The following is a 27,995-nucleotide window of genomic DNA, read 5'->3' as shown; positions in this document are numbered from 1 at the left end:
AAAGAAATTAAAAAAATTTGCATATATATTGATTAGTACAATAATAATTTGAAAATGAAGCAAAGTTCACTATTAAGCTTTTTTGGAAATGTGTAGAGAAGGAAAAGAGAAGAGATGGAGAAGGAATAGGCCTAAAACGATAATAAAATTGCTGAATCCACTCAAATTTCTTTATCTACATAAAAGAGCAATAAAGAAGTTAAGGAAATTTCTACTTGTGATGATACAGAAGTAGCAAATTCAAGCGTTTAGGGTACCAGAAAAAGTAATTTAAAACGTCCTAAATTGGCAATAGATTCTGATGAAGATGATGTTTTTAATCCAGAAGATTTAAAATAATTTTCTCATACTAGCCCTTAGAAAAATAGCTAGAAAAAAGGAATAAGGTTTTAAAAAAATGATATGATTGATGAAGATAATGATGATGAATCTTTTAAGGAAGATGATATAGAAGACATTGAAGATGAAGAAGATGATGATGATTTTATTGAAGATAGTGATGAAGAAGTTAAGCCTAAACGCAAACAAAAACAAAGTTAGTAAAAAACACCTGTCAAGAAAACTGGTTCAGCTTCAAAAGGTAACAATTATCATAAATTTGAAATACTTAATATAAAATATTAATGATAAAGAAAATGATTTAGCAAGCCAATAATTTAATTTTTATAATTAAAAAGCAGGAGCAACAAAGAGTACTCCCAAATTTGGATAAGAAAGTGCTAAAAAATCAGCAACTAAATAAAGTACAGCTAAAAAAGCAGAAGATGAGTTTATAAATTGTGATTAAGAAAATGATTTAGCAAGAGCTGCTGTAGATTAATTAGATGACACTACTCCCTATTTTGCGCTACCAGAAAATGCTATGGATTCAAAGAAAAGAAAGAGGACGGATCCTAATTATGATCCTACTACTCTTTACGTACCTCCAGAGTCGTTAAAGTAATTCACACCTGTTATGAGATAATACTGGGAAATTAAGTCTACTAATTTTGATAAAATTCTTTTTTTTAAGCTAGGTAAAGAAAAAGATATAAAATATTTTGAGTTAGTAAGTAAGTGATATGTTATTTTTAAAATCAAAATAGGTAAATTCTATGAACTCTTTTACGAAGATGCCTTAATTACCCATAAAGAGTTAGATCTTAATTGGATGGGTAAAAAAATGCATACAGGTTTTCCTGAAAAAGCTTTGGATAAAATGGCTTCTAAGCTAATTAGTTTAGGATATAAAGTAGCCGTAGCTGAACAAACAGAAACTCCTGAGCAGATGAAATAGCGTTTAATGAGGGAAAAAAGTGGACCTAAGTGTGTTTCGAGAGAATTAGTATAGGTTATGACAAAAGGTACTTATGATTAAAATAACGAAACTGACTACCAGCCAAGATATTTAATGTCATTAAGAAATTTCTAAACAAAATTTGGTATAATTATAGTTGAAAGTTCAACAAACGTTATAACTGTCGCTTACTTAAATGATGACATACATTTTACACAATTTAAAACATTACTTTGTCAGGTTAAACCTTAAGAAATTGTTTATGATCCAGACAATATGACTCATGATATTAAAAAAATCATTTAATCAGGCTATTTAGCTCCTTAATTATCTCCCCTTTAAAATAAAAATGATAACTGGAATAAAGGAATGGCTTATAATCATCTAGATAAAACACACGGTGATGTTCTAGAAGGCAAGGTAAATTTAATAAATCATTTATTGACATTAAGTTATTGATATTAAACTAAATTAAATTAAAAGTGGCCTAAATTGCTAAATAATTTGTACAATACTGAAGAAACGAAGAGAGATCTTATATTTGAATCTATGGCAGGACTTTTTAATTATTTAAAATCTATTTTAATTTTAGATTAAGTTATTTCAGTTGCCAGATATCAAATTTATGATATTGAGAAGGGTGTTAGAAGCTGTATGATTTTAGACAGCTAGTCTCTATAGCACTTAGAAATATTAGACTCTTCAAGCGGGCCAGTAAGCACTTAGAAAGAAAATTATAAGCTACATTTCGATGATGGATCACTACTTGGTTATATAAACAAAACAAAAACTCCATTTGGTTATAGAATGCTTAAGAATTGGATTTGTGCTCCTTTAATGGATATTAACAAAATTTATGATAGGTATGATGCTATTGAAGATCTTTAAAAGTTTAATTCTGAGAGAGATACCTTCCTCAGAGGTATTGAAAAGCTTCCAGATCTTGAAAAAATGTGTGGTAGAATATACAAGTATTCCATCAGACAATAAAATTAAAATGTAGTTTATTTTGAAGATTTCTCATATTCTCGTTTAAAAGAGTTTAAAGATTTAACAACTAAATTGGCAGAATCAGAAAAGCTCATTAAAACCCATCTTACTCCTTTTGCTGACTAGTTTAAGAGTAAAAGACTGAGAAAATTGGTAACCCCAAACACCATTGACCACGAAGATGAAGAAGAGTATGAATTACCTGCTATGATTTACCATGGCTATTCAGATGAAGAAGATGAGGTTGAAGAAAATATAAACTAGCATGCAGCAAAAGCAGAAAAGATGGAAATAGAAAATAAACAAAGTAAAAAATCTAAAAGTTCTGGTTTACTTCCACCTGCTTCTAAATATATATAAGAATTCTAAAATTATATTGTCTGGTAAGGTCCTAAGGGCTAGGAAAAACCTTTACCTAAAAAAGGGTTAGTTAATTCATATGATTTAGCCACAGAAGCTGTTTAGAATGTCGAGAAAAAACTTTAAAATTACTTAGTTTAAATCTAATAGCAAATGAAAGACAAAACTATTAAATATGGCTTGAGATATGAATTAGAAATAAATGAAGATTTAGTTAAAGGAAATAAAAAACCTAAAAACTTTGATTTCACAAGTAAAGCAGGCAAATATCAAAGATTCTAAACAAAAGAATTGCGTGAACTCATAGGTAAATAAAAAATTTAATTTTTATTAAGTAAATTTTAAAACAATTTTTAAATTAGCTGAGCTCGATGAAGCTGAAGATGTTCAAAAAAAAGAACTCAAAGAATTTTGCAGATTCATTTTCAAAGAGTTCTATGAAAGCTATAAAACATGGGATACCTTAATTAATATTCTTGCAGAATTAGATTGCTTAATAAGCTTAAGCAGAGTAAGTTTCTTGCTTGCTGATGGAGTTATGAGCAGACCTGAATTATATCCTGCTTCTGAAAAATATGTACCATTCATTGAGTTAACCTCTGGAAGACATCCATGCTTAGCTTCGATGGGAGTTAACTTTATCCCTAACGATATTTATCTTGGTGACATAAAATAGACAGGACAGTTTGAAGACAATAAGAACTTGATTCTTTTAACAGGTCCTAACATGGGTGGTAAATCTACAACTTTGAGAATGGCTTGTGTAATGGCAATTTTAGCTTAAATTGGATGTTATGTACCTGCTAAATCTTTGAGAATGACATTGGTAGATCGTATATTCACTCGTATTGGTGCAAGTGATAAATTGATGGATGGAAAAAGTACTTTCTTCATTGAAATGGAAGAAACATCAAATGCAGTCAAGTAAGGTTCAAAGCATTCTTTGATTATTATGGATGAATTAGGAAGAGGTACTTCCACTTTTGATGGAGTTGCCATTGCATACTCTATAGTAAGATACTTGGTAGAAAATTTACAAAGTCGTTGTTTATTTGCTACTCATTATCATGTATTACTTGATGAATTTAGACATTATCCATAAATAGCATATTATCACATGGCATGTCATGTTGATGAGAAGAGAAGTAAAGTCATATTTTTATATAGATTAAAAGCAGGAGAATGTTCATCTAGTTTTGGTATAAATGTTGCAAAGGTAATTTAATAATTTTATTTCACTTCTAAATTATTAATTCTATTAAATAAATTAATAAAACAGGTTGTTGGTATAAGCGATAATTTGATTGAAATTGCAAAGTAAAAAGCTAAAGAATTTGAAGAAAATTTAAATATTTAGCATGCTTACAACACAAATAAGCGTTTTGGAATTTTGATGAAAGCAATCTAAGAATATGATAGAGATGAAAATTTGGAATAAATTATTGAATAATTTAATAAAGTTTAACTTTTATGATAAATAAAATAAATTAATAAAAATGAATCAAATATTAAAAAAGCACTATATAAAATATTATATTAAATAACTAAGTTTTCAGAACTGAAAAATAAATTAAATAATTATTGCCTCTTTACCTTTTAAATATCTATTGTATTTTCAACTATTTATTTATCTATCTATCATCACATCTGTATATTTACTTTTATTATCTAGAAATTTAAAAAGCATTTCTTGCAGAAAATCAAAAAATTTAAATTTTAAGTATCTTAAAAAATAAATATTTTTCTAAATGAAGAAAAACAAAATAAAATTGAGATGACTGACTACCTTTCATTGTTGAATGAATACTCTTTATTGAAAATATATTATTTCATACAAGCATTGATGCACTCTTATACTTTGGTATACTTAAGTAATTTTTTGAAGAATTAGGTAAATAGATTAATTTAATTCTTAAATAGTTTAATGAAGATGATGAATGAAGTATTACTTTTCAAAAATTAACTAAAAATTATTTAAAGTTGTTGATTGTTAAAAATAGATTTTTTTTTACTTTGTTTTAACACAAATTATCAAAATTTATTTTTTAAGCTATATATTAATAGAATTTTATTTTATTTACTTTTTAATATGTTTTAAGATAAAAAAAACAATTACCTAATTCAATTTAAAAGATATTTAAATTAAAAATAGTTAATATAAGTTAAAATTTTAAAGTAAATTTAAGCTTATTTTTTTGTTTTTAATAATTTATTCATACTCAAGATAGATGAAATTATTTACTATTTTCATTTGTTTTGAACAAATTTTGAAATTATTTTCAGAATAAAATTTAAATCTTAAACAAAATAATTTTAAATTAAATAAAAATATATTTGAAAAATGTCATTAGAGTAAATAATAATAGAAATATATAATAGACGCTTAAAATTCAAAATAGGCGCTTAGTTTGATTGCATATAAAGAAAACATTAATTTTAAAATAATAAGATAAAGGATTAAGGATACATATATATCATAAGATAAATAGATATATATGCCAAATATAAAAATCATAAAGTGAATAAGAATATTTAATTTCATTTAATTAAATCTTTATTAATTATTAAACAAGCTCAAAATTAAAATAATAAAATAAAATAAGTATCAAAATGTCACTTTTTAATTAGAATTAAGGAGTCTAAATTGGCGGGTAAAAGCCAGGTGGTCTTTTTTAAACCACCACTACAGGATAGCAAGGAGGTGGTTTATTTAATAATTAGCCTTCTTTATAATTAGGCGGAAACTAAACAGGTGGACTACCTGTCTTTGGAGGAAATTAATAACCTGCAGCAGGAGGAACCATTTTTAATAATCCTATAGGATAGTAAGCTCCAGCTTAAGGTTAAGGTGGTATTTTTGCTAACTAAAAACCAATAGTCCAAAATTAAACATAAACTAACAATTAATAGCAAATTTAACATACTGTTTAGTCATAAACATGGAAAGAAGCTAAATAATTGTATTAATAGCTTTAAAATGTAAAAAAAGAATAAATTTCAATAGAAAGAGATGTAAATGTTAGTGATAACAATAATATTTATGCTCATAAACCAGTAAACATTTTGCCTAAAGAATTCTTTGATGAACTGACAAATATTAACAAAGATATTTAAAAAACTGAGCAAGATGTAGCCAAACTCGTCGATTCTTAGAGAGAGCTATTTAATTAAATATAAGAAACAAGAAAAGTTATTTAGCAATCAAGTCTTTCTTTAAAATAAACTGCATAGTAAGTAAAAGATATTTAAGAAACAGTTAACGAATTGATTACAGAGCAATAAGATCAAAAATAATACATCACTAATTTCTTCTATACCTTTACAAATTACTTAGAAAACCACTAGTTCCCTCGTCTTATATTGCCTCAACCATTTATTATTAAAGCTCAAGAAAAATTCTAACTTAAGCTAGAGAAACTTTAACGTCAAATTGATGAAGTAGAGCAAATGCTTTAAGTAGAAATTTAAAAGAGAAATGATGAAGAAGAATTAGCATTCATATTCGTTATTGTTGAATAGTTATTCAAATATTTCAATAATGTAACAGCTCTCGTTTATGAATTCCATAAGCACTACGAAAGTTTCCGTATGAAAATAGTTCATATTCAAGACTAGAGAGAATTTGGATTTGCCTCTGATCTAAATGAATCAACTAAGCAATCTCTTAATGAAGAGAATCGTTACTTTAAGCTGCTTTCAAACATTTCAGATAATTTAGAAAAATAAATTAGAAAACATGAAGAAGAACAGTAAATTAAGCAACCAAACGAAAAAAGAATCTGAATAAATAAATTAAAAGATTTTTGCTAAATTAAGAATGAAGAAATAAAAGTATTGTGATTATTCATTCATTTAAATAATATATATATTATTCAATTATAAATCTAAGTAAAGTAAGTAAATAAGTATATGTGTGTATATATATATAATCAATAAGCTGATCTTAAAATATTATACTAAATACAAACAAAAAATATTAATTTTTCAAATATAAACTAATCTATCTCTTAAAAACAAACAATCACTTTTTTCAAATAAAAAAATGTTTAAATTAAAAATTGTAATTTTTATCATTTAATATATTTTCAAACCAATTCTTTATTTATTTATTTATTTAACCGGTTTTTGAAAATTCTCAGGCATTATTTTAATTTTGAATTATTATCGTATTAATTTATTGAAAATAAAAAATTGAAAATTAACAAATAAATAAAATAATTTATTTTTAAGTAATTTTTGAAGATAAAAGAAATTTATTAATTTTATTATCTACAAAATAATAAGTTTATTTCACACGAATGATTAAATCTTCTTAAAAAATATCTCTTATCTATAACTATATATTTAAAAACTGAAAAAAGTATAAATTTATTTTATAAGAAGAAATAAATAATTAAAAAACTTAATATAATACAAACATAAATTTATTTAAATTTTATTTTTAATATTTTGTTTAAAAAGGATGCATTGATTTAATAAAAAATAGACTATATTTTATTCTAGAGTGAAACTAGCATTATTTTTGAAGATATTATAACTTATATAAAAAGGTAATTAATATTATATTTCTTTATATTATTTATTCCCAATTCAAAGCTATAATTACATAGATCTTTATTTATAATTTAGATTTATAAAATTATTATGAAAAATATATTTATTTTAAATCGAATAGTATAAGGTTGTCATAATTAAATTTTTTTTGAATTAAATTATATTCATGAATTATGAGGTATCAATTGAAATCAATTTATTCAGAATTTCAATAATGATCAATCAAAACTTATTAATCTATTATCTTTTTTTTGGATACTTTCTATTTTATTTGATTTGTATTCAAGATATAATTATTTTATCTATTATAATTTATTTTTTATTTTAGATATTTTTAAAATAGAAAAGGTGGTATTTATTTTACTTATTTTTCAAAGTTTAAAATTTAACAAAGATACTACTTATTCAACATAAAAAAAGTAATTTCTTTATTTATTTACTACCAAATTTTTAGCTAGAATCAAACTAAGATTCAATTTGATAATTTAATAGCTTAATTACTCATTTAATTGTTTTTTGACTGTGAATATGCAGATTTTCAAATAAGTATTTTAAATTACCTCTTATTAGATAGAAAAGAAAATAATAATAATAAATTTTATCATAAATAAGTAATTCTAAAAAGGAAAAGGAAATTATAAACAGGAAAGAAAGACTTCAAATTAGAAAAGGCCATCAAGCAAATTTATAACAACAGCATTATAGTTTAGTTTCTATTGTCATAAAATTTTAGATATAATCTAAAGCTCTTTAAGCTCTAATTTAAAATAGATTTCCAAAGCTTTTAAAAATAAATAATTAAGTAAATTAAATATGTCACATTCATCGCAATCATCATCAACAACATAATAAGATACTAGTTAAACTGAAGGCAGTTATGTACTAGTAAGCACTCTAGCCTAATGCACTATAGATAATTTATTTGGATGCATGGAGAATCTGATTTTATTAGCTGTTGCTCTTGTTTCTGTTGCTTACGGATTTATGGCTTTAAGAAATATTATGAAAGATAGAAATTAAATTTTAGATTTCTGGGATAAAGTAACTATGTATATTGCATTTTTTTAGGTAGTGATGGCTGCAGTATTCTTTGGATTTTATAATAGTTAAATTTGGCATTTTAGTATCAGAACTTTAATCTTCGGTAATTCGATTTTGATTTGCTAAATAGTCTTCTTAATATAAGAATTATCAGATTCTATGAAAGCTAATATAGATAAAATGATAAAGATTACCTTTGGATATCTCTTTGGACTATGGTTTTTCTGTGGATTCCTTCATAAAAATACTCCTGAAGCTCCTTATAATTGCATGCGTATGGATTGGATGCTCATTTCTGGTTCAAATTTTATCTTAAGCTGCATTTAAGCATATGCTACTGTGAATATTATTTAATTTATCTAAAATTAATCTAAGCCTGACGTTGGATATACTGAAGAAGGAATTTAAAACTACTCAAAAGATGATTGTGAAAACAGAAAGGTATAACTTCCTGGTCTATTGATAGGTGTATTATTGCCCTCTTTTCTATTGTTCATTTGGGATTACATCTCCCATACTCATGCTGAAAAGCTGATTGATTGCAACGAATTCTACTTTTCATCCAACTTTTTTACACTTATTATTTTTGTTTTCGTAAAAGCAATCTGTTATTTCCTTGGTCCTTGGTCCATTTTCTTTGTCTTCTATTGGAAAAATAGAAGCTACATAAACACTGTTTAAGATAACCCAAATAAAGAATTCTTCTTTGACCGTAGAAGCGAGTTAATAGAAAAGCAATCCTTTTGATTGAACATATCTTATGCAAAATATAATTTATGTGGATAGTTAAATAAATACCGTTCACAGACCAAGTTTTTTAAAATAGTTAGTTATAAATACATTTTAAAGGTTTAGTATCAAGGATTATATCTAATTGTTCTAATGTAAATAACACTTAAGTCAAACAAAAACTCTTTAAAATTAAATAATACTTAAAAAGATCAAGTAAATTAGTTTATTCATTGATGGATAAATATCTATTGTATTTATTTTGTATATATAGTTCAATAAAAATTTAATTATTGTAATTTATAAAAGCCAAATTTAAGCTAGTTAGTTAATTTTTAGCTTTTCATTCACATGAAATAACTTTTTATTTATATTATAAAGAGAATTAATTCATTTTTTATATTTGCTATTTGTTTATCTTAATTCAGTAAAATAAATTTATTTTTATCTGTTAAAAATCTTAAATTCATAAACCATTAAACCTAAAATTTATTTTAAAAATAAAAAATAAACGCTATAAAATATAAAAATATTAAATAAAATTAGGATTTAAATATTTATTAAGTCATTAATAATTTAAAAATAATTTTATAGGAAAATCTTACCATAATATCTCTAAATTATAAAATTTTTGAGATTGTAATGATAGCAAATTGGAAAATCTTAGTCTGTATATGAAAAATTAGAATTTTTTTTTAAACTTAACAGTTATTTTACAATATTTAATGCTAAATAAATTAATTCCAAATGAAGGAATTTTATATTTAGAAAATAAAAGTTCGAAAAAATAGTATTTTAAATTAACCAAAAATTAAAATTATTGTATTTTAGAAATTTTAAATTGATAAATAAGGTAATTATGTTTTTTAAAATTTATTTTTTAATTTTATCAAAAAAGAAAATTTTTGAAACTTTTAATTTAAATGCAAAATAAATATTTTAATTTAAAAATTAATATCAAATTTAATAGAATTATTAATGTAATATAATTATCTGTTAAGAAAAATAAATAAATATCATCTCATCCATTTTTGTTTGCATGTATGTATGTAATTATGATTTATATAAGTGAATTTAATTAATTTATTTATATATAAGAATAATTAAATTAAATAAATTTAGCTAAGTAATTAATAATGATTTATTTGATATTTATTTTTTTAATTAAATAATTTATTAATTGATTGATTGATTGATTGAGTGAGTGAATGAGTGTTTATATGTTTATTTGTTTGTTTGAAGGTTGATTAATGTCATATAACTATAGATTATTAGGAATTATCAGGCTTTTGATTGATTTAGATTTAATTTTAATTTATTAAAGACAGTATTCTTTCTCTATAATTATTTTCTTTAGTGATTTTATATAAAAGCAAAAGTGAATTGAAAAGTTGAGTGTGGTTAGGATTATCTTAATAAAATTATTATTTTTATTCCAGAATCTCCTTAAGATTTTCAACAATCCTTTTACATTTATCTGGATCTTGCTCAAAGGGATTGTTTTCTTGTCTTGATTTTAGATATTCTATTTGACATATCAATTACTTAGAATTCAAAATTTCTTTATGAGAAGCTTCATATCTTTTCAATTTAATTTAAATAGCAGCCTCTACTTGCTCTACATTTAAATTGAACAGACCATTCTATTCTAGAACGTTAGCGTAAGAAATATGGTCTTTGCCATATGTTTTTTCAGACTCTATCAAAATATTTTATATGATTTAACTTAAATTACTAAAAATGGTTATATAATCTCTAGGACTTCCATCTGAAATTTAATCTCTAAAGTGTCTAAGCAGCCACTGAGTATCATTATTACTATCTTCAAATATCAGATACTACTATTAGTAAATATATCCAAGCAGAGTGTAAGCTTGCTAGTAGTTTACTGAACTAGGCTTAATATTTGGTATAAGCTCTTTTTCTAGTAGGTTTTAAGCTTCTTTAAGTTGAAGAGTGTTGTATAAAATAGTTGCTCTTATTATGTTTGCTTAAAGTATTTTGCCTTTATTTGTGACAAGATCAAGGTTATATATTTAAATTGCATTATCAAGAGAGGATTAAGCATTTTGATAATCACCAATTAAATCTTAAAGCTAAGCAATACTAGTAATTGAGTTAGCTACTTTAATATGATTTTCACCAAATGTTTGTTTTCTTACAGTAAGGACTGTTTATGTATATTCAAGTGATTTTAAGTAATTGCAAAGCTCCATTTCGATTGTAGCTACATTCTGCATTGTATTAGCTGTTTTAATATGAAAATTGCCAAATTCTTTAATACGATTATTTAAAACGAATTCTAATTTTTCTTTAGCAAGCTAAAGGTGACCTTACAATTACAATAACACAGCTATTTCTTAGACCAGCTTAACTACTTCTATGTGTTCTTTTCCAAAATGATTCTCCATAGGAGCTAATGCTAGCTCAAAATATTTCTAAGCTAAATCTAACTTTTCCATCTTTCTGTAAATAATACCTATATACTATCTAGTATTAGATACTTCTACATGGTCAGTACCATAATATTTTATCTTTATTTCCTCAGCCTTTAAGAAATAATCCAAGCTAAGTTCATGATTTTCTTAATTTCTTAAAACGTTTCCTATATCATGGTAGATTTTACCTATCTCTATGTGGTCCGAAGGATAATGATTTTTCATGATAGTAAGCACTTCTAAATAAAGTTGATAAGCTTATTTATAGTTACCTTCAGCTCTTTTAACATTTCCTAAGTGATTTAATATTTCGGCGGTCTTCACCAAAAAAAATATTGTTATCATTTAATAAAATAGTTATTTACAAACAAAAAATCAAAATTACCTTAATGTGATTTTATCCGTAATGCTATTCAAATATTTGAAGTGCTTTAGAATAGTGTTAGGCAGACTTTTCGTATAGAGTTAGTTTTTCAAGTACCTTACCCATTTAAGCGATAGTTTCAGCTAAATGAATGCTATTTCTTCCATACTCATTTCTTTTTATCTTATAAGATCTTTTAAATATTCTAAAAGATTCCTTATAGCGCCCATTATTGACTAAGGATTCACCCATAGAATCCAAAATAATAGCAACTTGTATATCATTTTTCCCTAAATTTTTCTCTGTAGTTTTTAATGCTTCTTCGTAATATTTAAGTGCTTTGTCATAATGACCTAACTTATTTAATGCTTAACCTATGAGAGTTTAAATTTATGCTAAATCGTTTTATATTTCTTACGACACATGCTCTTGGTTGAATTTTCCTAAAGAATTGTCATATTCCATGGCTTACTTAATAACATTTTTAGAGTGAAAATTACTTTCAAATTTTAAGTTATTAGTAGTTGAGGTAGTAAAGCTTGTAAAATCTCTTGTTTAACCTGAAGTAGTTTGAGAGGGTGTTTCAGGTTTAAAAGTATTTTAAATAGAGTTATTATATGAGCTTTCTTATATTGTATCAAGAATAGTGTTTTAAATTTCCTTATGGCCAAGTAAAGAAACATGATTCTTCTAATCAGCTTTAATATCTTCATCTTTGTCAATGCAATAATCAGAATTTAACTTGCTATTTTGGCTATTACTACTTAATAAATTATCCGCATGCTACTTGTTTTTGCTGTTAAACTCAGAGAAAGAAGCTTATCTATTTTAATCTATACTATTATCAAACTAAGAGCTCCTTTGAATTTCATTCTGTGAATTTTTCCCATTGCTATTTGTCAAAACCGAGTCATTTTAAAACTCAGCTAATGAATTACTTGAAATAAGAATTTAAATTTTATTATTTTGAGGAATTTTACTTCCATTTTAATCTATTTAGAAAGACTAATTATTAGAACTAACAATGTCGCTAAAATTATTCTATTTATTATCTTAATTTATATCCTTTTAATCATGATGTTCTGCATTAGCAAGATTCATAATTTCTTCATTATGATTCGTATTCAAATTTTCTAAAACCTTATCGCTGTTACTCAATTCTTTTTCTTAATTACCATCTTTATCAGATTCACAAAATTCTACGTGATTCAGTATTTCTGATTAATTTTCTTTTTGAATTATTTTACTCTTATGAAAAGTACTTTTTCTCTCTATATTTCCAGACTGTGTTGCTCTTTTTGCTGATGGAGTCCTCTTGATTTAATTTATTTGTTCTGATTATTTTTTCAAATACAAATTTTATGAATTTCGAAATTCTAAATCTAGTTATTATTTCTTTTCTTGGTCTTCTGCAATGATATCTAAAACTAAAAGGTATTTCTGCAATGCAAGATCATACTAACCTTAATTGAATAATATTTATCCAATATTTTTAAGATCAGATATAACAAATTCATTGCTGTGGAACCCCTTCAGTTATTCAGAGCTTATATTTAAACATTTCATACCTTATTCATATGCTCTCTCATAATCTCCAAAATAAGAGAGGGCTTGTACCTACTCCACTAAAATATTTCTCTTTTCAAAGATATCTAATTTTTCAAATTCAGGATCACTCACTATCTCTTCGAAGTATCTTAGGCACTTCTCTCTTAAATTAATATTTTAGTACGTTTTAGCACACTCTAACTTTTAAGCAAGGTTAAGATTATCTTGAGCATTTTCATCATATTTGAAAACAGTTTCTAGATAGTTAAACTCCTCATCCTTTTATGTTTTAATATAATCTTAATATTCATTAAAAAACATCTCAGTAAACGAGTTAAATGATAAAGAGCTACGAAACACTTAATCTTCATTCAGCAACATTGTTATCAAATTACTAAGTTTATCACTACTAAGCCTATTTATCATAATTTTTTCATTTAGTTTAGTTCTTTCAATTTTTTCCAGTTCTCTCAATTTTAAAATTGTGATACCCAAGCTGTAGAAATCGTTAGCAACTAGATTAACCAAACCTACCTCTTATCTCTATTAATATAATGAATAAAGTTCTGGACTCATATAAGTAGGAGTACCTGTCACATAGCATTCTTAAGCAAAGCGATTAGTATAATTTTGAATATTATTTTTTGGGGAACCGGGATCTGAGCTATTTTAACTGTTATTTTTTTTTAAGTTAGAAGAATGCTCAGATGAAATTTCTCCGTTCTTTTCTCCTCCTGTACCATTTTAAATGACTTATATGCACCCAAAATCAGCAATTTTCCAGCATTTATCTTTAATTGAATAAATAATATTTTACGGTTTTATATCTTTGTGGGCATAATTCAGTGTATGCATTTGCTATAATCCTTACAAAATATCGAAAAATATATGAAAAATATGTCTATCTGAAATAATTTTATTTTCTTAAGCACATATTTTGATAAAATCCTCCAAAGATCCTACACCTAACTCCATCAAACTGATCAAATATTTTTACTATTGCCCATATTTATCTTAATAAATGTAAATTTTATTGTCTACCTCTAAAATATGAGACATCTTTTTAGAAGTCATATAAGATTAAATCCTAATTTCTTCTAAATATCTATCTTTAAATTTTTCCCAATTGAAGGGAAGATTTGTGAATTTCAAAGCAATTTATCTTTCTTTTTTCGGATCGAAAGCTCTAAACACAGTGCCCTAACCTCCACTTCCAATTTTACCTTCTGATCTAATAGTTTGCAAATCCCATGGAATGTTACCTAAAAATTTAATTAAGTAATTTTAATTAAAAATTATTGGTGTTGATTTGTTATTTTTTTTTTAATCCAGTAAAAATTAAAGCAGATGATTAATTTTTAATAATTATTTATAAATTAATTTAATTATATTTTTATATAAAATTATCAATTAATGTTTTAGGTAGCAAATAAAGCCTAATTATAATTATAAGATGTTATATTTACCTGGTTTAAGGTATTCAATCTAAAAGGAAAATTGATCTTAGTTTGAATCTTCATTTTATTTTTCATTTTTTTTACTCGCTTACTAAAACTACATTTTGTTATGGCGACTCAATCTATTTAAATTTTATCCTAGATTATTTTCATTATTGTAGTGTTCATAGTCTTCTTCGTCATCACAGTCTTCGTCACTTTCTTCTATAACCATTGATTAGCCTTCTTTATTCTCATCATTATTATTAAAATTTCCTTAAACTATTGGAATTTTTTTTCCATTTCTATCTGAAAACATAAATGTATTTTTAGACATACTAATTGAAGAAGTAGCTTCTTCAGGAGCTGCATTATAGTCAATTTTAGCATCGTAAAATGGCTAAATCATTTGACTACTATGTATATTTTTTAGCACACTTTCTAAAGCTGAAGATTGGTTCTTAAAATTCTTAGTTATTGTTTCTAAGTTGCTTGTAATTCTATCTATCAAAGTTAAGAAAATGTTAATCTTTTCCATATTTAAATCTGATAAGATTTTATGTGCATTATCATTATCTTCTTCTTTTAGAATAAAGACCTTTGTATATTTATTTAACTTTTAAAGAGTTTAAAAACTTTCACTTTTTGATAAAGCTAGTATTTTATAAATAGGCTCATTTTCAGTGAAAGTATTGCAAAATTCCTATAAAAGATTGAATGCTCTTCTTCCTTTTAAATGAATGTATGTATTTTAAGATGAATTATCAACAGTTGCTTCTTCATCAAATGCATTTTCAATTTTTGTATAAATCTATAAAAACTATTTTTCAATTAGCTCTAAAACTTTTGACTCCTAGTTTATATTGGTAAAGCGAATAGTTAATCAAACAGTATTAAAAGTAATCATAATTACCAATTCATCTGGTTAGCAGCTTAGAGACTCTGCTAATAAAATAAGCTTTTTAGTAGATTCTATAACCCTTGGAATTCTCTACTCATCTTGCGGAGTATCCTATTATTTATTAATGAAAAGATATATTATATATACTTTACGGGTTAGAAGCTTAGTGATTACAATTAAATGTAAAGTATGAGGGCTAAATGATATGCTAAATTATTTATTTTTTTACTTTTTATAACTATTTATCCAAGTCCCTATTTATTTAGCCTATTTATAGATTCAATAAAAAAATAAATTAAAATGGAATTTAATTTAGTATTCTATGATTCAAAATAGTTAATTTTACAATGTCTTCATGATAATTTGTAATCAACTCTTTTTGTAGCTACTCTATAATATCAACTGCTTTCTAATTCAGGGAAACATTAAGAGTATTCTGGATGCTAAATTCGCAAGTACTCTTATTTTTTGGCTAAAATAGAGGATTTCTACTTGTTCTATCTTACTTATCTATTACGAAATTTTAAGATGAATGAGTTATTTCAGGCCAGAACTAAATAGGATATTTTAATCAATATAATTACCTAGGCCAGTTAAAGATTAAATAGTGTAAACTTTAATGTTTCTTCTCTTTCTCTACATGTTATTAACCTATTCTTTAGTTGCAAATACTTTTAAAAAATAACTCTTGCTTTGAGAAATATAGATATATATAAATTGAAATAATGTTTCTCAAAATTGCTTTATAATATAAAAACCTAAAAAGTTTATAAGAAATTATAAATGTTACTATTAGCTTTAAAAAGTATGTAGCAGGCTTTTTAATTGAATATTAAAATTATTGATGGTAAATATTTTAAGGTTGATAAAAATTCCTCATAAAAATTTGAATTATTTTTATTCTTGAACTTAATTAAGCTTATTAATGATTTACTAATCAATAATAAACGCCATATTCTTATTAAAAATATCTAGTATCTTTATTATTTTCGAATTTTGATGATAATTAAAAACTATTAAGTCCTCTTTAAAAATTATTAAATCATATAAAAAAACTACTTCTTTTTACATCTATTTTTTAAATTTTATAAATTAAAATTTTAGTTAGCTAATTGATTCAAACTATTTATATAATGAAATATACCTTTCAATAAAATATTAATTTATGTTAACTTCTAACTATAACAAAAATATGAAAAGTGATTCTTTCATCCAATAGGCTCCAACCAATAAAGTAAGACTATCACATAGAATATTTATGGCAACTTTATTTAAACATAAGATTAAAATATCGCTTGTTTCTGATATTATTTTATAATTAAAAATTGCTTTATAGTTTCATAAAAAATATTATGATTCTTTATATTAATATTTCATGTATAATTAAAAAGTAGCCACAAAAAAAATTTAATTTCATACGAAAATTTTATATTTCAATATTTAATGTATCAAGTAATTAATATACTTAACAAATAGCTTCATAAAGTAATATTTTAATTTTATTAATTAAATCTTCTTTTATAATGGCTTCATATGTAAAAAATAGTCGCATGTGGTTTTTTTTTATCAAATAAAATTTAGTTAATGTATTTTTAAGCAAATAATTTTAGATAGTTATATTATTGTGTAAATTCTTATTTAAGACCTAATAGATGTAATTTTTAACTATTTAAATAATAATATAAAACTTCCCAAAAAGATTAATAATGATTAATTAATTTTAAAAAGTAAATTTGAAAAATTTTTAATTGATAAAAATAACTTGTAAGTTGTAAATTTTTTAATATTTTATTTTAATATATCTTTTAAAACAAAAACTTAAAAAGCATATAAATTACAATTTACTCAAAAAAATATAAAACACTATACTATTATGCCATATTATTGAATCTTCATTCATGCCTCCATTGAAGAATGCTAGTTTATGGAGTCTTGAAGATAATTTTATGAATACTCATTTTGATTGGGATATGAGTTATTGTTATTATTTTATAAGTTAGGATTATTATAGTTGCTATTGTTATAAGTGTTGTTATAATACTGGCCATTATTTGGTATGCTTTTATTGTATTGATAATTATTGCTTTGATTAAATCCATTATTGTAATTATTACTCTAATTATAGTTACCATAGGTATCTTGATAATAAGGACTGTAAGTATTTTATTAAGATGGAGAGTATTGATACTTTTGGTTTTTCATTTCTTCTTCTTGTTATTACTACTCAAATTATTAGTTAAGCTTATTTTAAAAGTCTCTGTATTTCTCTTCTTCAGTTCTTCTAATAAATTCTTCATTTTACTTCAATATTCTTTTGTATTGCTCAGATTAAGCGAATTCTTATTATTTAAACTCTAAATCTTGCTAAAGTTCTCTTTAAGCTTTTCTATCTTTTTATATTTGCTCTATTTCTTTTTATAATTTCTTCTCTTCATCTAATTAGTTTTGCAACATAGTATTTCTAAACACCTAGATTTAATCCTCTGCTTCTGCTCTCTTTAAATGAGAAGTAATATCCTTAATTTTACTTCTGTGTTCCTCAAGCTCATATAGCTTTTATCTATTTTCTTATTCTATGATTCTTAACCTTTCTTCTTATCTAGCTTTGTTAGCATCTAGGTCTTTGTCTTAAAGAGTTTTAACTAGTTAATTTTATTGTTAATTTAAAACATCATCCTGCAATTTATAAAGTTGCAAGAATTCTTATTATTTAATTTTTTCATTATCCTCAATTCTTTAGATGCGTCTGTCTCTTTCAATTTCAGCTAATTTTAATTCTCTTTCAAACTCTTCAGCTAAAAGTTGTCCCTTTATCTCTCTTTATTTTGAAACGTCATCCTCAATTTCCCTTTAAAGCTATTTATTTTTAAAATTTTAACAATTTAGATTTTATTTTTTTAAGCAAAAATTATTATTAAATATTTTAATTAAATGAAATTTTCATAAATTTTTTCACAGAATAATTTATTTTTTTATTTTAAATCTAAAGAGAAAATATGCGTTAAAATCAGCTTTTAGCATTTTTATTTAAGCAATTGAAAAATTTATTTTCAAGCTTTTAAAAGCTTTTGATTTTTTTAAAAATTTATTTATTTTTTAAACATTTTTAGATAAAATTTGATAATGTAAAATTTTACAGCTTTTCTTTAAAGAATGTGGTCTTATCTGATGTTCTCTTCCTCGATTTACTAATCAATTTATTGTTCCATTTATTTGTATTTCATATCTAATCTTTTTTGAGCTATCTCTGCTTGCAGAGTTATTGATTAAATATTTTAGTCTTTGGTTTTTGTGTTTAAAACTTCATTGATTCTTCCTGCTGTTTTTAACTCTAAGTTCAAAATAGCTTCTTCCTCCATTTTGGAAGCTATAAACTTATTGTCGTTTGCTCTCTTCTTTTACAATTCTTAATCTATAAAATCTAGATCAGCTTTTCTTGAATTCTCAGCTATTTATATTGCTTTTCTTGATTCTTCTTCTAGTTTTTTCATTTATTGCAATCTTTCTTCTCTTACTTGTCTTTCTGCATCAACTAGTTTTGAGTATCTCATTTCTTATTCATATGTTATAATTTCTCTTCTTTCTCTTTCATGCCTCATTAATGCATCTTATTTTTCTTCATACAGCTTTTCAAGATCATTTAATTATTACTAAAGTGTATTAAGTTCTTTCAAAGTTCTCTTCTTTTCTGTTGCCTTTAATTCTTCTTGTATAATTTATTCTCTTATTTCTTTATGTTAGTCAAGTGAAAACTTTGGGTAAAAGTTAAAAATAGGGTATTGTTCACTAGTTAAAGGAAGATTATCCTAAAGAACAACTGCTTAAGGAATTCTTGGTGGGGTTCTATTGCGGTATTCAAGAGCATCTTAAAGTAAATTTTAAATTCTAATTTAATGATCTTGCTAAAAGAAACGAAGCAGTTATGATCCTGTTGTGAAAGAAATGATATGTCTTTTAAAATATGTAAAGTATGCTACTAGTATATGTAATAATAAATCAGGTTTTTCACTGTGAGCTACTAAGAAATCAATAAAGCAAAGCCAGTCTTCACGCTTTAGGACGTCAGTTAAAACAACTTGTAATGAGCTCCAAATAGTATTGAAGAGCTAAGTGTGAGGTATATTTTGATTAAGCTGAGCGTGAAGTTGAGGTTCATGATACTCCAGCAGTTCCATAAATGCTTTAAGATAGCTAACAGGAGGATTTGGAGCGAATTCAAAGAAAAATTATCCCCACTGAACTAAAAAGCTCAGGATAACTTCAAAACAAAATGCTTCATTTGTTCCTAATAGTTTAACAAAAGGAAAAACAAAAGCTGGCATGTAATCTAATTAAGCAAAGACAGGACAATAGTGTGCAAGGCAAGATAAAATTCTTTGTGTCCTATAGTATAATTTGTCAGATTGTATTGGGAAAGTACTTTTCAAATTTAAGTAGTTTGGATGCAAACCCTTACGTGCTAAGTTATCAAAAGCTTCATAGTTAGAAGGCAGCTTTAACAAGTAATTCCATACAACAACTCTATGCTTTTCAGGAAAGTACCCAAATCTGCTCAAAAATTCTCTCAATTTTTCTCTATCCAAGAAAGAAGATTTTTAATTTTGAATATCATACTAATCCTAGCGTTTTCCATTTACAAAGATCTCTACTTCGGGAGTAGCTCCGCCTACTCTATCAAGCATAATCATATTTGTCTCTCCATTAATTTTTCCTTCATGCTTTTATTTTTTAGAATTTGCATATTTCATTTAATTCTCTTTAGTTTAGTAAAAGAGAGTTTATTTGAGTTCATCTAAATCCATTCTTGTTAGAGTCTATCTGCTAAATGATCCTTTCTTCATCGTGACATCTTATTGATGCCTATTAATTTAAAAAAATTCATTATTCTTTTAACAGGATTTATAAATTAATTGGCTTACTTCTTTTAATTAGCTATCAACTAATGAAAATCATAGACATACTTTTCTCCTAAAGTGCTGATTACAACTAAATATTTAGCATCAATATTTAAATCATAGTCAACTATTCCCTATTTTAATATTGAATTATGATTTTTAAATATTTGTTAATTGTTTAATAATTTGTTTACTTTACGACTAGGCAACTCAAAGCATAATACAATTTCCATATTATTTTCAGCTGAGAGAACATATATTTTTTCATCGCTTCCCAAGAGTGTTAGCAAGCTATTCCTTATAAATTTTATTTTTTTAACAGATTAAATATTATTTGGTAACTCATAGAGTTCAAAATCAAATCCTTATTAGCAGTCCAATCTTCCAATTAAGCAATAATTCGAATCTCCACAAATAGCAATATATACTCCTTCAGCTGAAATATCTAAGTGAGCTTACTTTAATTTCAGACCAATTTCTTCTTTTTTTTCTATTTTCAAAGTGTCTGTATTATGACACTCAACTAATCCATTCTATATTTAATAAAATAATCAATGAGTTTAGCCTACTTAGAATTCGAATTTACTTAAGACAATGTAATAAGGTGTTCACCTGCAGGAGTAAGACAACCTTGAGCGTATCTTGTGTTTTTAACAAAAAATGATTTTCTTCTTTCATATGTATTTATATTCCATATAGTACAGTTATCAGAGCTTACAGAAAGTAGATATCCGCTCATATGATTAACTTGTAGCTCTTTTAAATAAAAGACAAAGGTTAATATCAAAAAATATCTTAAAATTTATAAATAATAAAGTAAATAGAGTTTAATTACTTTTAATCTTAAATGTGTGCCATTTTAATTGCTAGATGAGCTTTCCACCTAAAATAATTAAACAAAATAAATTAAAACAGATTAAATTTTTGTTTAAATTACTAAGAATGCTGTAAATCGAAATTGAACAATCTGCATTTGAAACAGCTAAGTATCCAGTTGGTTTTTCTTATAAAAATAATATTTATTTATAAAGCGATATTCTAAGCTAATAATTAATTACCTATGAATGTCAAATTAGAAGAATCTACTTAAACGTCAACATTAGTGTATCTGTTTTTATCCAGATAAAACAATGTAACATTACCTGCTTAATCTAAGCATCCATATGTTGCTCCTTTTTTTTAAACAAATTTGAATTTAAATCACTATCTCTCTTAATCTCAACTTAATAGTTTTCATACCTTTAGAATCAAACTGTAATTTAAATGAATGCCAATTTCCTTTCTTTAAAGTTTTGAAATTAATCACATCACAAAGCCCATCTTAACCTTTAAAATTTGAAAAAAATATTGAAAACTACTAGCCTTTTTAATTTATATTATTATATCTATTTTGCAATTTGAAAAAAAAGCAAAGCCATTAAGCTATTTTAAAAGTAAATTATATACCTGATTCTTTTTTTGCCTCAAGCTTGCCTGTTCTATTTACTAAAGATAATTTCTGTTGTTAGCTAATCTTCATTTGTTAGTTTATAAGAAAGATTTACTCTAAATAAATGAATGATTTGATAATTTAAAAATAATATCTATCAATTCTAATTGGATATATTTTTTATTTTAATTAAAGACTCTTTTTCAAATAATGATAACGTTTGATCTTTTAGTCATTAATTTTTTTTGCTGACAAAATCAAATTCAAAAATCTGAATGATATTTAATAAGCTATTTCTTATAATTATTATCATTCAGTGAATAAATAAATAAAAATAATTTATAATCAACTTATTTAAAATTACCCTCTTTCAACTATTTCAAATAAATTTAAAATATTTTAATTTTGATTATTTTGATGTGCCAAATAATTTTTTATCAAAAAAATGTTAATTTCAAAAAAAAAATAAAAAATCTACATTTAAAATTTATTATATTTTTTATTAAATGTTTAAGAATAAGTTGAATATCAATGAAAATATTTGACATGCTAAATAACAAATAGAATTTAAATTGATACAAATAAATTATTTACCATTCACAAAAAAATATTTCTGAATTAAAAAATATTTTAGATATGAAATATTTCTAACATTTTAAAAAATCAATTATTTAAGAATGAATCTTGGTGATGATATTTATAATAATAAGATTTTTATGCAATGCTACCTTTAATATATTTAAAGTATGAATATTTCTTAAGCTTTAATTTTATATTATTTTCTTCTGTGTTGTGTATGCATATGAAAATTATAGTATTTTTAAAGCTATTAGTTCATAAAAATCAATTTAAATTTAAATTATTTCATATACATTCAAAGTTAAAATATTTTAAATTTATTCATAAATTAACTTAGAATAAAAAAAAACTAATTAAATAATAATTTTTTACTGAAACTACTTATATAAATTCTGGGTAAAATATTGCTAAAATATAATTTATGGTATATGATTGCAAAATTTTTATACAAATAAGTAATTAATTGATTAAATGAAAATAATTGTTTTAAAATTATAATTTCATTTTTTTGAAAAGAAATGATAATAATTTTTGAATATAAAGTAAGTTAAGTGTCATTCAAATAAAATGATGTCATTGATAATTATACTGATTAATTTTGAAATGATAAGTACTTGTTTAAGTAATACAAAAAATTAGGAAAAAAATTAATCAGAATTACTACTCATTTAGAAATAAATTTTTTAATTACACAGAAATTTGTGAATTATTTTGATTAATTAGTAAAAGTAAAATTGAATCTAGTGTTTTCCAAATTAAAAAACAAAAAAATACCATCGTTTCTAATTTTTTTGAGTAACAACAAACTTTTTACCATCAAACGAATTTTAAATACCAGCTAAGACATGCTATTTTCATTATAAAAATAGTTTGATTTTATAGCAAGTCACATATGATTACGAAATTTAAAGATTATTTACAATATTTGTTGAGATTCTGTTTAGTTTTACTCTTTCTCTTTGCAAATTTCTCATTTCACTGCATATACACAGACAAACAGATAATATTATTAAATAAAAAATTCAAGAAACCAACTAATTAAAGGAAGATTCTCAAATCAAAAATATCTTTGATGAAATTAAAAGTGACTATTTAAAGTTAAAAGAATACAAATATATATATATATATAGATTCAATTCATTTTATACAATAAAATATCTGCTTATCTTGTAATTTTATATACATATTTTCAAAGCTTTAAGAAGCTGTCAACAACAGCGTCAAGAACTCTGTCAAGAGTTTTAATATCAGGCACCTTAACGGATGCACCATACATAGATGCACTTGAGCTATCCTTATACTTTTCTGGATTTTCTGCAACCTATTTATTTTATTATATAAATTTTTATTTATATTTGTGATAAAAAAGATGTTTTTTTACGTCTTTGACGCAGTTCTTCAAATCCTTGATTAATTCCTTTGTACGATTAGCAATACCGTGGTTCATGGAAATTTATATAGCAGGAGGAAGTTAAATACCAGAGAATTTCCATCCTAACTTTGATAAAGCTCCTTCAAGGTGATAAATATTACGCTTAGTTTCTTTCTTGTAAATAATAGCAAGAGAGCAGGTACAAGGATTACCAATAACATCCAACTCTTATAATTCAGGTAATTCTCTTATAGCTTTAACGATAGCTTAAGTAGCAGTAGAAATAGCTTTGGATTTTTCGACATAACTATAGATTAAAGTAAAAATAGATTAATTAAGGTATATATGGATAGATTGAAAGAATTAAAATAAATTAAAATATCTACCCTTCACGTCCATGATACATCATAGCATACCAAGCACCTGCAATAGGAGCACCAGGCTTTGAACCACAAACAGAAGGAGTGGCATAGAAACCACCAGGCCAGTCACTTACAGAGGTGTATGTTTGATGTCTCAATTCCTTAGTTTTGAACATAACCACTGAAATTCCCTTTGGTGCTAAGGCATATTTATGGTGATCACAACTGATAGATGTAACTCCTTTTTTTATTAATTAAAAAATTTAACCATTTCAATTTTTTACAAAATATATTTAATATACCATCAACTGTAAAGTCGAAAGGCTTAATTTAAAGACCATAATCTTTGGCAAAGGCTACAACAAAACCACCAAGACAGCAATCAACGTGAAGTCCAATTTTGTGGGCTTTTGCAATCTTAGCTAAAGCGGGAATATCATCAATTACTCCATAGGGATAGCTTGGAACTGAACCAACAATCTAATAAAATTAAAGAAAATGATCAAAGTTCGCTACTTAAATATTTAATTTATTATTACCATAATAGTGTTTGAGTCAATTCTACTTTCAAGTTACTTGAGGTCAACTTCGGCCTTATCATTGGTACCAACTCTAATACACTTAATTTTGAAGTATTTGCAAGCTTTATTGAATGCAGGGTGAGCAGTTCTAGACATAACTCTATATTAATGATCAAAATTTATTATATTATTTAAAATTCAAACTTAAAATTGAAATTACAAATTGGGTTCTGTGACATTTCTGAACTTAGCGGCATAATTTCTGTGAGCTAAAACAGCCATTAAAATACTTTCAGTACCTCCAGAAGTAGTGTAGCCATAACCATCGTCTGAACCGAACATATTACAAGTCATTTTAATAATTTCTGCTTCCATTTGTCTAGTAGCAGGGAAGATTTCGTAATGCAAAGGGTTGTGATATAAGAAATCCTCTATTTTATAATATTTTGTTTTTTAAATTCATTTATATTTACAATTTATTTATATATTATTACTTGTGAAGTTCTTGATTTCATTTTCGTATTCTGTATCATCGCAGTAACGAGATCCTGATATCTTACCAGTTCCTGAAATTTATTCATCTCTTTAAACCCATTCTTAAATACGCTTTTGCAAAGTTGAAGACTTCATACCCTTTGCTGGTAATTTTGGGCATCTTTTTTCAGTATTCTTGCAGCATGCTTCATAAAATTAGGTTTCAACCTTAGCCAAATCAGCTTCAAGTTTCTTTTTGGCAAAAGGAAGATAAGTAACAAGAAGGTAGAAAATGTAAGCCTTAAAGGATCTTTCTTTATCTTTATTTAAATTAATAAAGATTTAATAATTCATTGAAATGATTAGGTCTTAGTAAATGTTTTTGGTTTAATAATTTAAGACTTTTAATTGACATTTTTTATCTTTAAAAAATAATCGAAAATGAAAACCAAAAAGAATAACTAAATCAATTCTTTTAATATGATTAAATACCTGAAAATATGAACTCTACAAATCTTTAGATAGATTTAACGATTTTGTAAAGAACTAATACTGCGAAGAGACTCAAGACAACTTGGTCAAAAGTATCAAGATGATACTAATTAACTAAATTTTAATATTTTGTTTCGTATTAATGGACAAAAGGGTGGATCATGTTATATATATGAGCCTTGCTTGTATGGTAAAGATCCACATAGTCTTCACATTTCATATCTAAAACGGCCTTAAATCCATTCAAAAGCTTGTTAGGCAAATCTTAAAGGATCTCCATCTCCTAAAATATCTTTTTTTTCTCTACTTTAATACTTTAAGTATATTTATTAACTTATTTTTTATCTGGGAGATAGCTATCTTAATCTCTATTTTAATAGCCACAAGCGATAAGATTTGATGTAATGTTTGTAATTTATCATAAGAAATGTAAAATCACATGAAAAGTATATTAATTTCTGACAACTTGTATAAAGAAAAGATTAAGCTTGAAAAAAAAAATCTTTTGAAAGTAAATTGCATCATTCTTGTTTGGTTTATAAGATTAAATGCTCATATATTTAACTTTAATGCAAAAGTAAAAATCAATAAATTAATATCATACTTTATCAAATATAAATTACATATTATTTTTTTCAATTATAAAAGCTATTTTAAAATTAAATTTCAAATTATTTTATATTGTTTTAAAAAATAAAAATAACATTATAAACACTTTTCAAAGGAATATTCTATCATAATTTTAAATATTTAAAACCAAATAATATTCATCACCACATTATTTGACTAATACAATTTATTTACCTAATTGTAAGAGAAGTAAAAAAAATTAATAATAAAGAATAGTAATAAAATAGTTTAGTGAATAGATTTTTGTTAAAAAGTAAAATTATCTTAATAAAAAATAATTCATAGATATTAAAATGGTAGATTGAAAAGATATTTGTTAAATTAAATATAATTTGAATATCTAATTTCATTAAAATCAAAATAATTAAATTTTTAAAAATAAAAAGATATTTAAAAAAAATAGTTATTGATAATTTTATAAAATTTTGCTATTATTTCTAATTTTAGTTTTTTTTTGCAGATCAGTTAATAATATTGATTTTAATTAGATTATTAAGCAAATCCGATTATTGTTTTAAATTATTTATGAAATATTTAAACTTGTTGTAAAATTTTTTATCTAATTAAAGAAACATTTTATTCAAGTTTATTTTAGAAAATTTTTTTACTGTTTATAGCATCAATTAAAAAAATAAAGATTAAACTAGATTAATTAATATCATTTTTTTATCAGTTTTGCAATTCTTGCTAAATTAAGATTTCTTTTATTTTAATAATATTTATCAAATTACCCTTAAAAATCTAATAAATAAAAACACAAAATTTTAATATAAGCCTTAACTTATAAAAATTTAAGGTATTTTGTTTCTCAAATAGAATTAAGTTCCTATTTTAGATTTTTTTAAATAATATACTTATTGATGCATTCATCTTCTTTTCCATTTATTGATATAATTATAAAAACGCTAAAATTCAAAATACTTTGTTATACTTTCTTAAAAATTTGTTCTAAAAGTAAGAAACTAAACAAATTTAAATCTAATACTTATATTATTTTTATTTATGATAAATAAATGCTTTAATTCACTAAATTGCATCAATAACTATGTTTAAATTACAGTAAGGTAAATTAATTAAGTTGACAGAATCATATTTAAAACAAAATAAATAGAATTAATTCAAGCAATTGTTCTCGTATTTAGTATCTCTTTTTTATTTTTATCAGCTTTTTTTACATTTTCTATTCAGAAAAGAATAAATTTGAATATTTTAACATTTATACATTTAGAAAAAGATAAGCTTAAAAATTTGTATTGGATTGATAAAGATTTTGACAAAACAATAAGAAAAATCAATTTAAAAATTTTAATTATGATTAAAATTAATCATATAAACACTTTAGTGGACTTTTTTTTATAAATACACTCATCTATATTTCCCCAATATATAAATATTTCACCAACTTTTATTTTAAGTTAAAGTACTTTAGGTATATTATAAAGATATTACTTTAAATTTTAAAAAATAATGAAATAACTTAAATAAAATTAATAAAAAATTAACTTTGTTAACATAAAAATTATATATCTATTGTTACTTTTTATAAAATCAAATAATAAATTAAAAATTAATTAATAAACTTTGAAATAAAAATGCAATTTGCA

General features: G+C 24.1%; 6 protein-coding genes across 6 annotated transcripts; 3 read left to right on the top strand and 3 right to left on the bottom strand. All coding sequences in view use genetic code 6, as the record gives it.

Moving 5' to 3' along the window:
- Positions 1-54: 54 nt before the first annotated feature.
- On the top strand, positions 55-4,100 carry TTHERM_00194810 (MutS domain III protein; the record flags this gene model as incomplete). Its single annotated transcript, XM_001017234.3, has 6 exons — positions 55-580; positions 678-1,016; positions 1,086-1,696; positions 1,760-2,933; positions 2,989-3,842; positions 3,906-4,100. The coding sequence occupies 6 exons, from the start codon at positions 55-57 to the stop codon at positions 4,098-4,100; spliced, it is 3,699 nt and encodes a 1,232-aa protein (XP_001017234.1).
- Positions 4,101-5,077: 977 nt separating this feature from the next.
- On the top strand, positions 5,078-6,409 carry TTHERM_00194800 (hypothetical protein; the record flags this gene model as incomplete). The annotated part of the gene is made up of 1 exon (XM_001017233.4): positions 5,078-6,409. Exon 1 carries the CDS (start codon positions 5,237-5,239, stop codon positions 6,407-6,409), a length of 1,173 nt encoding a protein of 390 aa, XP_001017233.3. The 5' UTR covers positions 5,078-5,236.
- A 1,584-nt stretch (positions 6,410-7,993) lies between these two features.
- Positions 7,994-8,968, top strand: TTHERM_00194790 (transmembrane protein, putative; the record flags this gene model as incomplete). The annotated part of the gene is made up of 1 exon (XM_001017232.2): positions 7,994-8,968. The coding sequence occupies one exon, from the start codon at positions 7,994-7,996 to the stop codon at positions 8,966-8,968; it is 975 nt and encodes a 324-aa protein (XP_001017232.2).
- Positions 8,969-10,203: 1,235 nt separating this feature from the next.
- Positions 10,204-16,279, bottom strand: TTHERM_00194780 (tetratricopeptide repeat protein; the record flags this gene model as incomplete). The annotated part of the gene is made up of 7 exons (XM_001017231.3): positions 10,204-11,706; positions 11,774-14,562; positions 14,767-15,589; positions 15,650-15,748; positions 15,812-15,904; positions 15,984-16,147; positions 16,222-16,279. 7 exons carry the CDS (start codon positions 16,277-16,279, stop codon positions 10,204-10,206), a joined length of 5,529 nt encoding a protein of 1,842 aa, XP_001017231.2.
- Positions 16,280-17,533: 1,254 nt separating this feature from the next.
- TTHERM_00194770 (hypothetical protein) lies at positions 17,534-22,051 on the bottom strand (the record flags this gene model as incomplete). The annotated part of the gene is made up of 10 exons (XM_001017230.3): positions 17,534-18,493; positions 18,775-20,497; positions 20,557-20,666; positions 20,727-21,065; positions 21,119-21,288; positions 21,368-21,415; positions 21,470-21,535; positions 21,591-21,704; positions 21,772-21,858; positions 21,979-22,051. 10 exons carry the CDS (start codon positions 22,049-22,051, stop codon positions 17,534-17,536), a joined length of 3,690 nt encoding a protein of 1,229 aa, XP_001017230.2.
- A 1,678-nt stretch (positions 22,052-23,729) lies between these two features.
- Positions 23,730-26,041, bottom strand: TTHERM_00194760 (pyridoxal-dependent decarboxylase domain protein; the record flags this gene model as incomplete). The annotated part of the gene is made up of 8 exons (XM_001017229.3): positions 23,730-23,861; positions 23,922-24,219; positions 24,299-24,515; positions 24,577-24,754; positions 24,814-24,955; positions 25,016-25,226; positions 25,290-25,589; positions 25,762-26,041. The coding sequence occupies 8 exons, from the start codon at positions 26,039-26,041 to the stop codon at positions 23,730-23,732; spliced, it is 1,758 nt and encodes a 585-aa protein (XP_001017229.2).
- Positions 26,042-27,995: the final 1,954 nt, after the last annotated feature.

This window comes from Tetrahymena thermophila, assembly GCF_000189635.1.
Source record: "Tetrahymena thermophila SB210 genomic scaffold scf_8254617, whole genome shotgun sequence".
Lineage (NCBI taxonomy): Eukaryota > Ciliophora > Oligohymenophorea > Hymenostomatida > Tetrahymenidae > Tetrahymena > Tetrahymena thermophila.
This window is presented reverse-complemented; position numbering and strand designations above follow the sequence as displayed.